At 39.6% G+C, this 12,604-nt stretch overlaps 1 protein-coding gene across 8 annotated transcripts in view; it reads right to left on the bottom strand.

Moving 5' to 3' along the window:
- Positions 1-711: 711 nt before the first annotated feature.
- RNF144A (ring finger protein 144A) overlaps positions 712-12,604 on the bottom strand; it is a 68,279-nt gene continuing 56,386 nt past the window's right edge. For all 8 annotated transcript variants that reach the window (XM_030037566.2, XM_030037558.1, XM_030037559.1 and 5 more), the window contains 4 exons: positions 12,019-12,226; positions 10,008-10,155; positions 8,602-8,691; positions 712-5,489 (listed from right to left, as the gene is read on the bottom strand). In XM_030037566.2, coding sequence (XP_029893426.1) covers positions 5,358-5,489; positions 8,602-8,691; positions 10,008-10,155; positions 12,019-12,226 — 578 coding nt within the window. In that variant the 3' untranslated portion in view covers positions 712-5,357. The remainder of the gene's footprint in view (positions 5,490-8,601; positions 8,692-10,007; positions 10,156-12,018; positions 12,227-12,604) is intronic.

The following is a 12,604-nucleotide window of genomic DNA, read 5'->3' on the forward strand; positions in this document are numbered from 1 at the left end:
TGAACAAAATATCTAAACTGATGTTTCCCTTATGGAGAAAAATCATTATGCTCCATGAAAATGAAAGAAGGAATGACCGAGTAGCAGCTATTATGTGGGCTTGATTTTTCTTAAATTGTCAGGTACAAAGTGCATACATGCATATCAGTTATGCACACCGTTTTTTTGAAGACATCGTACCTGCGCTCTTTTTATGGGTATAGATTGTATCCTAACAAGTGAGAAAGAAACGATGGGGACTGAAGGAAAGACTGCATCTTCAGCTGCAGTTCAGGCAAAATGCAAAGGGCCTGTTGGTGGACTCAGGATCACGAGAGCCAACTCCCACTGTCAAAGAGAGTTAAGTATGCTCTGTTGTTCAGGACGCTGGACTTTGCCTTTAAAAGTTTCACCTCTGAGGGGAATACAAACTAGCCACAGCCACCTCCACCAGACCTAAACCTGCGGTGCAAGAACATACAGGCATCTCAGAGCGATCCTCAGAGCAGCACATTCACCCGGCTAGAGCGTCCATCAGTGGACTGCAACAGGAGCTGGACCAAAGACCCAGCTGTGGGTCAAATGAGCTCTAGAGGTACCCAGATTCACTCTTTCGGCTAAGCTGGGAGGCGATGAGTCAGAAACCACAGTTACGCCCAGAAGCGAGGCAGGAGGTCTCTTTAGTGAACGTATAGCACTGAAAAGTCCCTATGAAGAATCACAGGAGACACATTCATTTAAAATATCTATTGAAATTACAAATTAAACTCTTCAATATGATTCAAAGTACAAAACACAACATTAAAAGGCATTCAACAGCTCTTTTATACATCACAGTGTTAGTGGCACAAAATGTACTTACATTTCAAATACATCAACAGAACTATTTTTACACTGGTCAAATACATTATTTATACATATGCATGACTCCTTCATGCTTATCCCTATACAAGTTTAAAATACATCCATGATAAAATGATCAAGAAAGGTTCAGTTATGTACCATGTACCTGTACCTAATGTTCCTGGAATTCTTATAAGAGAGATACACAAATCAAAGCAATAATGAAGACCACAGGGCTCTAAACACAAACAGCATGCCTTACTTAGTATAAGTGCATTAGCAATTAAGCACTGATGCAGGCTTTTTTGATGTCTTTAATATCACTGTCATCAACAACCGTATTCTACCTGTTTTCTTCAGGATTTTAGCTTATGTATGTGAAACGTACAAACTTTGGTTTTAAAAAAGCAAACCTGCACAAAGCTTTATGGCATGCTGCACCTCACTGGGATGAAAACAGCCTGTATTAAATATATTTATTCTTATACAGTAAAAGGCCTACAGATGAAATGCACAAAACTTCCATTTTTATTTTCCTGCCCACAGCAATTTTAAATGAAACGCACTTCATCTTCTTCTGATCCATGACTATTTTATCCTGTCAGGTCCATAAACAAGAGAGCTTTTCACTAATTTTGATTGTGTTTCCTGCATGTCAGGAGATCAGCTGTAAGCTGAGAGTTGATCCAGTCAGCTCTTATTTGGGATTTTGCCTAATTCATAAGCTGGAATATTTGAGGAAAGATCAAGCTGCTTGGTATGTGGGGGAAAGCATCCCAAATTCTTGGCATGCTAAAGTCAGCAGTAGGAGGTTTCAGGATGAATGCCAACATGAATAAAATTGAAATATTAACATAAAACTACAGTAAGCATTTATATATAAGCTTTCATCACAGAATCTTGAATACCCTCAAAACCAATGAATTTGCCCTCACAGCCCTCCTGTGAGGTAGGTAAACATTGGTCCATCCATTTAAAAGATGGTTAAATTGAGATAAAAGGAGATAACTGACTTGTCCAATGTCACACGGGGAAACCCCAGCGCTACCAAGACTGAAGTCGGTGCAGGCTGTGCTACCGATCTCTCTCAGGACTGACTTCAGCCCAACTAATGAATGGCAAGTCTAGGGAGATGCAAAGCCTCTGGAGTCTGGACTCCACACTCGCTCACTAGACATGACGCCACCCCAAAAGAAAACGCAAATGATGTACTGTTACAAACTCCATTAAAAAGAGCATTTGAGACAATGCAAAAAACCTAAATAATAGCATAACCATAAAAACACAACAGAAATCATGCAGTGAATCTTATTTTTCTGGTGAAAAACCTAAAAAGCCAAAGCTGTTGTAACAGAATTTCATCTGAGAAGTAGCAGAGACAAACATTCACTTTTCCATGGCAGGGGGTTTAAATGTCAGAGTTTAAAATAATGTATTTACAATTCAATTTCAGGCTATTAAATGTCACACTATCAACATAAGTTGTAACATAAAAACGCCCCGAACTCAATACATCACCACCAGAAGTTGCTACTTTGGAAACAAATCAGCATTAAAAAAATTAAAAAAAAACCAAAACCAAAAAAATCCCCGAGAAGAATACAGATGGAATGACATTTAGCAAGCCTGAAAGAATTAGGTATTTGGTAAATATATGTAGGCATATAATCTCTCCTAACAGCCAGGATGTGAAATGAGATATGTCATAAAAATCTCCAGTAGCAATTCAAGTATGTTGAGATCAGAGACAGAGATATACTGACAGAAGTACAGTTTTCTCATTATATATAATGTTACCTGTGAGCATCGATTATAAACTATTATTTTAAAAGTGTCTGTATTTGTAAAAGATGACTTCTTTCATTTTTCTTTTAAATCTGAAAATGCATTAATTTTGACTTTGATTATTAACTGGCCACACAGTACCATGGAAAACTAAAGTTTTGCCACATAAAGACTGTCTCTAAGAAAGGCACAGAGAAAATACACCTCACAGCAGGACACTCCGGTACTGTTACCAGGCCACTGCACCTCTGCTGTTTACTATCATCCCAGTAGCAGAATCGGTTATTAGAGTCACTGCCACATACAGCAAAATCCCTTAGTGCTCCCAATTAGAAAATTAACAACCCACGAAAACTTTATGTCCCGTTGTCCACTTTTGGGTTTTTTTCTCCAGTTAAATAGAATTACAGGGCCAAGGATGGAAGGCCATAGTTCAAGCTTACCTGCAGGAAGCTGTTCTTCGCAGAAGGGTTTCCACTACTTCTGCACGCTGAAGCTATGACTCAGGACAGCCCAGGTGCTCGGCTTAGGGTAGGTACCTCTGGGGAGATGGACTGAGCTGCTGCCAGAGCCGGAGTGAGATAACCACTTCACTGCCCGCTGAACTCAGCAGTGCTTCACGCACCCCTCGGGGGCTTGCAAACAGCGATCAAATGCACTACCCAGAATTCCCTACAGATATTTTTGAACAACTAAGCAATTTTGAATAACAAAGGCAGCTAAAATACTGAAAATACTCTGACAACAAAAGATCTGAACTGTGCATTGCCATAAACAATCTGAAGATGTCACAAGGAGTTCAGACTTGCTGGAAACCGACTATCCTTTTTCTTCATGTTACAATGGCTGAATTCATTAAAATCAAGCCAAATAAGCAAATTGCAGATAACCTCCAGCTCCCAGAACTAAAATCTGTGGTTAGACACAGTTTGAATTTGCATACCATTAAACTTGGAAGAAGGGGGAGGAGAAGAAATTCAAGAGTAGTTTTATAAAAAGACAGTGGCCCTTTTCAAAATTGTACCCTACAGTTTTTTTATTTAACAGATAGACGGTATAAAACAAAAGATAATAAAGGAATCATTTCCTTATGCTTGATCTATGAAAACATATTCCCAGCCTGTGACAGCAGCCAGAAGCAGTTGCATTTAAGGGTCTTAATACATTTTCAGTGCAAAGTTATCCTGGCTTCAATATATTCATCCATCTCAGTATGTAGATAATGCACAGAAATAAATGATGATGAAAAAAACCGCAGTCAAACTTCAGTCCACGAGCCATTCAGAAGAATGTTTTCCTTCGGTACTACACACAGACATACACGTTGTTTCAGGTGCTTCATATTTCATGGCAAGAAGTTATTAGTCAAATTCTTGTAGGCTTTAAAATCAGAGCAAAATAGTTTTCATCAAAATATTTCTAAAGAGAAACTACAATGATTAATAGTATGTTGACTAGCACGCTTTACTACCCTGGGAACACAGCACTGTGAATTCTGCAAAACTATCAAATCAAGTCAAGTGATTATTTTTCAAATAAAAACTTGTTTCATCACAGTATTGTTATTAACAGCATATACCATACATCATACGATATTAACTCTAAAAATGGGCTAAGTAGTTTAAATGTAAAGTACAACTTCCACAAATATCCCAGGCATTTTTATTATTAACTACAGGGAAAACCCTGATGTATTTTTATACTTAAAAGGAAAGATTCATTGATAACCCAAGAGTCTGCTAAATAGTAAAGTTAGTCCTGTATTTTTTAATAATTGCCCTAAGGACAGAAGCAATGTAACTTGAACTTCCAAAATATTTCAATAGCGCAGCTATTTACACATTTGGTTTAAATAGGATTATATATATATCTCTATATAAAAAGATTAAGATACCTGGATTAGAAGTTACGTAGCCCTGTAAGTGTAGCAGAACCCTAAACAACAGCAAAAAATAAAAATTCAGAAAAACACTAGTGGTCCAGCGGTAATCAATACCATCGATGCATTTTTAAAAGAACCTTGATTAGATAACAGGTTTGTGTTACCACTCAACCTTACAGCTCCATCAAGTCATTTTTAAAATGTAGCTTTCAATCAACAAATTTCTTATAAGACTTCAAAAAATTCCTGGAAGGCAACAGGACCAACTTTGTCCCTCCAACCCTCCCCAAATTTCAAGAAAGGCATAGGATGGCCTATATGCACCTTATTGATTTTGTTATACTTGGAAAAATAGGTATTAAAACGGACATTGTGATGGCTTTAACAAAAACAGATGTGTAATAAACAAGGTAAAGTCACACTAAGTTGACTATCTGATTTAAATGATAGGCAACTTAAATATATACAGGAATAAGACACCAAATTTGGAAGTGAACAGATAGGCAGAAGTTTAGATTTGTATGCATTTTCAGCTTGTTTTGCTGATGGCATTCAGTACAGTTCCCAGTCCACCAGCAGGGCAGCAGAAACTTTTTGCATTATTTTTAGCAGTATCACCTCTTCATTTCAGATAGCTACCCAGGTCCGCCGTCTCCCTTTAGCACCAGACTTGCCTTCCATTACCCTCCTTGTCTATCATCAATTGAGCAATGCAACAGTAGTAACCACAGTTCCTGAAACCAAGACTGTGTGTCAATGAAAAGCAGAATGGGGCAAGTAAGGCTACAGCAATGTAAGTGCAAGAGGGAAACATCAACAGCGACAATAAAATCAAAACACATGTTGTGATGAGTCCAGTCTTCTCAGTTTAGGTAGGTAGTGGGTCATCGTCTCCTTTATTACATTTGCACTTGCAGCACAGAACAAATGGTGTAGCAAGTAGAAGGAAAGGGGAGGCCACCAAAAGTAGAAGACCAAATCCTGCAAAAATTCCTACCACCTGCAAGAGAAAAGGAATAGCATTGTGTTAGGGACAGCAATTGCCTAGATTCTGCTGACACCAGTGCATCATCAGTGTCCTTCACAAGGATGTCGGCAAATACCATTGACCTTACCAGAGCCAGGACTTCCCCCCAAAGTGTACGCTACAGTCAGCTCCTGCGATCAGTAAACGTGAGTGAAATCGGAGAGTAAACACTCATGTTTCATTGCTCCAGTCAGAACCGTGCCACACAACTCAGTTCCACCACACAAAGTGATGCAGATGGTTATTTGCCTTTTTGAGTTTTGCTATATCTCAAACGACTAATGAAGCAACTGACGAGATACTTTTTTCTTGACCAAATCTAAATATTAAATATCAGGATCAAGACTACAAGACACTTAGAGACTCCCACTTTCAGGTGCTCCCCTTTTTGCTGGGGAAGGCTCCAAAAAGAATCATTGAAGGTTTTGGTGTTCACTGAGAATCTGGGAAGACTCCCACAAACTTTCCACCAGCAGGATCACAAGCTCAGGAATCTCAGCCACAGATTACAAACACTGTGGACTATAGGAGGACTTTGCACATGCAATGGCTTTTTGCAGTCAGACCTGAGCTCATCCTGCTGCTTCAGGGGACACGAACTTATCTAAAAGCATTTTTTTAATTGACATTTATTGATCACCCCCTTCCCAGCATGGGCAGAGGGCAACAGACCTACCCATCCTGTCACTGTGCCAAACCCTATGAGTTTCTACAGAGTTTAAGTTTGGAAAATTACTGAAAAAAACATTCAAGTGGAAGTTCATCGCCTGAGGAAGTTTCTTTCCCATTTGCCATAGGCAACTGTTAAGAGTAATGCTGCAACAATATGCCTGCAAATTATTTGAGAAAATAATTTAGATTTATTCACACAAGAGTGTCTGTGAATAATTTTGAATAATTAGGGCAGGAATGGAATGCTAATCTGCTAGCAAAACCTCACAACAGAAGGCAAAATGAAATTAGAGTGCAGTACTCATTAAGAATTTTTCTAGCCAGGGCTAGAAATGCCGCTTCAATTTGCTGGCAAATATTTAATTAGCCATGGTATAGATAGGATGATTTACTAGCACTTTTGTCGGCCACAGACAATTTCTCGTTCCAATTACTGCGTATTTCTTTTTGCAATTCCACTATCCAGGGGTTTTCGGAGGGGGGGCTGAGAGGCAAGGCTGGTTGCAGGAGATGGCGCTGTGGGACAGCAGTCACCCCCCTCAGGCTGCCTCCTACCACACCAAATTCTTTCAGTCTTGGCTTTTGGCTGTCCAGGGATAAGGAGCTCAAACTTCCTTGCCCTAACAATTTTATTTCTTGCCAAGAGCAATTTCATTTTCAGCTTCAGAGGTGTGCACGTTTCATTGCTCATTCTTTTTTTGGAGGTGCTGACAACCTGAAGCAACTTCCATTTACTAATTTTTGCATTTATTTGCTACAGATATAAACCAAAGCTCAAGTCTCATCTCCTTTAAAAAACGTGAGCCGCAACTATTGCCATACTGCTCTTTGGAGACAGCACGCCTTTGCCTAGCTCTCTGCAGCCCAGGCTAAGAGTGCACTGGTCAGACAGAGCCAAGCGGGAAGTTAGCAATTCAGTGGACCAGATTGACTACTGGTAATTTTTATGAGGTATCTATTTACACCTTCCTTTCAGCCTCAATATGTCATCAAAGAATTCATTAAGTTGCATTTTGTCTGTTGTGGGGTGTTTTTTTGTTTATTTTGGGGTTTTTTTGTGTGTGTTTTTGTTTGTTTGTTTGTTTTTTCAACAAAACTGCCTGCTGAGTATTACTTACTCATTTTCTACTTGGTTCTCTTGCTTCTGAAGAAGTTGCTGCCCTACTCAACATCAAGCCATTCCCTCTGGCCAAAACAAATATTTTTTTTTAAATCCACAAACAACAAACCAATGACTCGCCTCAATGTGCCTTGCATAAATACTCAAACAAACTTAACATAAGGAAACAATTGCAATGTTGATTTGGCTTTAGTGGGTTTAGCAGAAGTATATCCTGACTGGTAAAGAATTATCACTTTCTTTCTCGACAATGACCAGAATATCAAACATACTGTCTATCAAACTTATTTGCACTAACTGCTGTGGCTAAGAACAGATTCTAAATACTGGATTAATCACCTCATATTACAGTATATCAAGAAAGCTTAGAGACCCACACACTTCCTAAGACACCATTGGCTAAGCCAAGCAAAACCCAGTCCATAGCTCAGGCACCCACGGGAGTATGCGGAGGGAGAGGGGTGCGATCCTTCTTTTATTTCCGTTTAGCAGTTTGTCCAGACTTGGGATTTATTCTCTAGACTTGGGGTTTATGGTCAAATGGAAAGAAACCTGTACTTCAAGAAAAGCACTTCATCTCAAGCTAAGGTAGCTTTTTACTGGCACACAGTTAATTCAGGAAGAGATGACTCAGATACCCTGATGTCCCTGTTATCTCTGAAGTGACCGTAAAGGCAGTAGATTGGACCAAGTCACACATTGGCATTTACACTTCATGCATCCAAGTAGTGCAGAGAGCTCTTTCATCACCAGCATTCACGTTGGGTCCAGCAACACTGGATCTAGGTTACAAGAGGTATCTCCACACTCTTTGTAATTGTCAATTTGAATACGTGTTTGAAACTACGGATAAGCTCATGGGGTTACTTTCTATGCAGCCTACATGAATGAATCAACTGGAGTCCACAGCAAGATACTGAGCATACTCAGGTTTATTCCTTTCCAGTTCTGGATCTGGAGCTAAAGACCCCTTGCAGGATGAGCTTCCCTGTTAATAGTATGGATGGTGGCAACCTAGTTTGTCCTCCAAGTTTACTGAGAGAATATCTGGATTGGCACTTAACTGGCTCTGCAAATGTACCCTTTCTTAGTTCTCAGGGGCTTTTGGCCAAGGAGTGTCCTCTCTGGGAGAGGTAACTTCCTCTCCAAGCTACTGTCCTCTTCAAATCTGCTATGAAAATCAGTTACCATTTGGCACAGAACTTCACCCTAAGGTGTTAAAATGAGTAAGGCAAAGGAAGGCACTATGACAGTAGTAGACCTGTACAGCGCTTTTAAAGATCTGAGCTTTACCTGTGTTCTGTGCCAGATAACAGACGCTCTGGAGTGTCCCAGCTTGTTTCGACAAGGTCCTTTGTCGTAATGTATAAGGAGAAAATCATCCTACAAAGAATTAAATGAAAAGGTAGGCAATAACCAGAAGTATGAACTGTTCTTCAAGTTATAAAATACTATTTCTGGAGAACTTATAACCAGGAATTGTACAGGAAGATAAAAGCTTAGTGAAGTGGATATGGCCAGGTCCAACCTTTCCAAAGTGCTTTGTTTACAGTTAAGCATCTTCACAAACAGGTTTGTTCAGCAAGGGTTACATATCTATAATGAATACTTCTCCCAAAGGCTCTCGAGCTGCATATTTACATGCTAGCATGGAGTTTACAAGAGGATCCAAGAAGATAAGCTGGCCATTGCATATAATTTACACACATACAGAAAGAGCAAAGTAAAATGAATACTTGTACCGCAGACTTCCCAAAGTTGGTTCCTTTTACTAGTTGAAGAATAAAAGGACCAACATAGATTTTTAAGAAATGATGTCCCTATCTGTCCTGCCATCCTTTCACAAACCAGCCAAGATAGCAGGCCTAGTACTGAGGGAATACTGCTTTTTAACTGAGCCCATGAGAAGCCTGTGACTTAAGGACTGTTAGTAAAGAATTCAAATGGGCCAACCACAGGATTTGAATAGTCAGAGTAACTTTCGGGAACCTAAAACATTTCCTTTGCTATTGTTAACAATGCTATAAAGTAAAACAGATGACATGGAAACAGATGGTGTGTATTGTATATACTCTGATCCTTGGGCACGATAACAGGCTGATTTAAAGAAAACATAAACATATGACAGCAGCAGCTTAAAGACTGACAAATTCCTGGTGTTAGGAGAACATTGTATTCTTTTTCATATGTCAGAACTCTTTCTTGTCCCGCAGAATAAAATGAACGGTAAACAAATCTGACTGCTAGTCTCCTGCATGGTGACACACCAATTCTAGAGTTTGTTATACTTCCACAGACTAAGAACATTGCTATAGTCATCCTGTAACTCCTTTAAGAAGGGGAACGTTGAAAAGTCAGTACTAAATGAAGTATTATTAAAAAAAAAAAAAAAAAAAAGGCAGCACTGCCCCTCCTCCACGTAAGTTGCCATGTAAAGATTGCAAACAGAATATTTTCATAAGATTTTACTTTTTAATAACTATTTACTGCCTCACATAAGCAAAATGCTAAGATCACACAGGTCAGACAAGTAAAACAGAGCATACAAATCCTATCAAATTACCAGTGTCAGCTCTGGTGGGTTGCAGTCCACCAAGTTGGGCAGAAGCTAGTGAGCTACTATTTAATTGATTAATGTGACAAAGCAAAGCAATGAACTTCTAAGCTTCTGAGAATCAGACTGCATGGCATGTACTCACATCAAGAGATTCCAGACAGTACCAGCAAAAGGCATGTTTGCAGTTCTTACACATCATTTGGGCACAGCCTTCATCTCGTTCAATGTAAACTTTACACTTTGGACAGCGTTTGATTGGAGCATCATCTTCTTCCATTTTAAAAACTGAACTGTGGGAGAGAGTGAGGAATTAGTAAGATGTGTGGCCATGTCCATTTAGAGAAGAACATTTAAGAACTGTGCTAAGAAGGTAAGCCTAATTTTTCATTTAAAAAAAATAAAAAGAGAAATTACTACAGATCCAGATATTAAACTGGGTTTTATTATTCAGATATTTCGGCTATACTCTATTTTTCGAACATATCTCTAGAAAAATTGTTTAATGACTACAGTGCATAAAGGTCAGGACACTTTCTTTACCACATATTTTACCAACTGTTTTTGTTATCTAGTGATACTAACAGATATTACGCAGTTTTCTCCTGCAATATATCAGATGAGCAGCAGCTAGTTCACACCTAAATACTTTGCATGTCTAGGTCATTTTCCTTTTTCCTCCCTTCTTTCTCAGAAGAGGAAGCAATCCCTTGACGGCACAACAAGACTAGACCATATTCCTTCGGACCGGGGCACCAGGGACAGAGTGCTTGTCTGTGCCCTCCTTGAGGATCCTCCCTAGGTATTTCCCTCCAAATCAGGAACCATGAGGTTTTTGGGGCATGCTGTTCTTTCAGAGTTTATCTCTTTGTCTCTAACACTGTCCTAACGAGTCACTATTCATGAGTTAGCGTCAGCACCGCCTTTTCTTGTCTTGCATGACTGTGCAAAACCATAGGATGTCCCCTCATATAGTGGGCACAACACAGAGGAATGTGGAAACTCTGGAAGAACATTTATTTCTCTTGAGTAGCTGTCTACCATACGCAGGTTTTATGCACACTAACAACTAAAATGTACCTTAACAAATGACACTTCCTGCAGCCACTGCCAGTGGGAGATACAAGAACGACTGATGGGGAATCAACAGTTTGCTGGAAAACAGGACTGACCCTTGATTGATTGATTGATTGATTTACCCAAGGGCAGGATAAAAGGACACACACTCATTAGTAACACTAGGGACAACTGTATTGCAGAAAAATGCTTTGGATCCATAAACTGTATAGGAAACTCCAAACGCATGGCAGCACAAACTGCTACTGGCACATTATGCTCGAAAACAATGAAAAAACAAACCTCAATGGAGTAAAAAATGAAGCATGAAATAAAAACTAAAAGCGACCAAAACACTAAGGAAAATAGATAAAGGTTTTTACCTTGCTATGAGGTTTAGTGAGCTTCAGTTCTGCTCAAGCACACACAAAAAGCATGTGCAAAAGTTACTATATTTGACCAGGAACTCATCATGACAACATCCTAGCTAGTCATCTGTTACAGCAAAGCTTGAAAGAAGACAAATTAGGAATAGCTAACTCCAAGGCTGGCCAGGGCTTTAATGATACCTTGAATTGTTATGCGATCTTTCAAAAAGCCCAAACATTAAGTGGAACACATGCACAATGGCCTTTCTTATTCACTGGCTGCAGTATGCCACTGGAAACAGCTTGAAACAGAACTTAAGATTATTGGCCAAATGCACAGCAGTTACAGTGATTGACAGAGTATCCTAAAAATCACTGTCTGGCACGATGTTACCAACCCTCACACTGTCCAGAATAGCAGCAGCAACAAGATCTTCTCTGAAGAGAAGCTCATGAGTTGCCTGGGTATCGTATTTTTCCCACTGGGGCAAAAGGGTTGCTGATGGAGGCTCAAGCAGCTCCTTTGTGCTTTGCCGGGAATGGTGGCAAGGAGTGAGGTTGCCAAGAGCTATCCAGTTTTGGAATACAGCATTAAAAGAACAGGAGTGACTAAGTCAAGGAAATAGCTTTAAAACAAAATATCAGGAAAATGCCTCTTTACTATTCATACTCCAGTTTGTTCAAAGATTGAGCATTTTGTTTCTAAATACTTGATCTTTTGCAATACTTTACCTTGTTTCTCCTGGAAGAAAAGAGACTGGCATGTTCTCTTGACAGCCTTGACCTGGATGCCAATTAGATTTGCAAGCAGAGCAGAACTCGATGTCGCAGGCTTTGCACTGGACCAGCTGGGGGTCCTGTGGGCTTGATTCCTGGAGCTGGCAAACTGCCTGGCAAGTAGAGGATGGACACCAAGTCCGACATGGATCCAAAAGCACTTCTGCAAAGGGAAATAAAAGAACAAAATTCAAAGGCGGTTACAAGACCAGCCTTCTACAACAATGTATTCCAGCTGAGGTTGACTGGCAGGGCATTTGAAGACACGCATTTTCAAAAGAAGCCTTTTAATTTATGCTACACACTTAGACATAAATCTGGCCTGCTTTGCAAACAGACACCAAACTAAAGTGAGTTTCCTGAGTTTGAATTAATTGCCCAGTTTCATTCACTGAACTAAACTTGTTCTGAGAATGAGATGCTTTATTTTTCTTCAGTTGTACTTGAAGTTAGATAGAGCATATAGTATTCAGGTATAACCCATCAGAAAATGTTTTTACAGTGCCCAGTAGGACTCTCTTTCAAGTTGGCCTCTGCCCTA

The sequence above is a fragment of the Aquila chrysaetos genome, chromosome 15 (assembly GCF_900496995.4).
Source record: "Aquila chrysaetos chrysaetos chromosome 15, bAquChr1.4, whole genome shotgun sequence".
Classification (NCBI taxonomy): Eukaryota; Metazoa; Chordata; class Aves; order Accipitriformes; family Accipitridae; genus Aquila; species Aquila chrysaetos.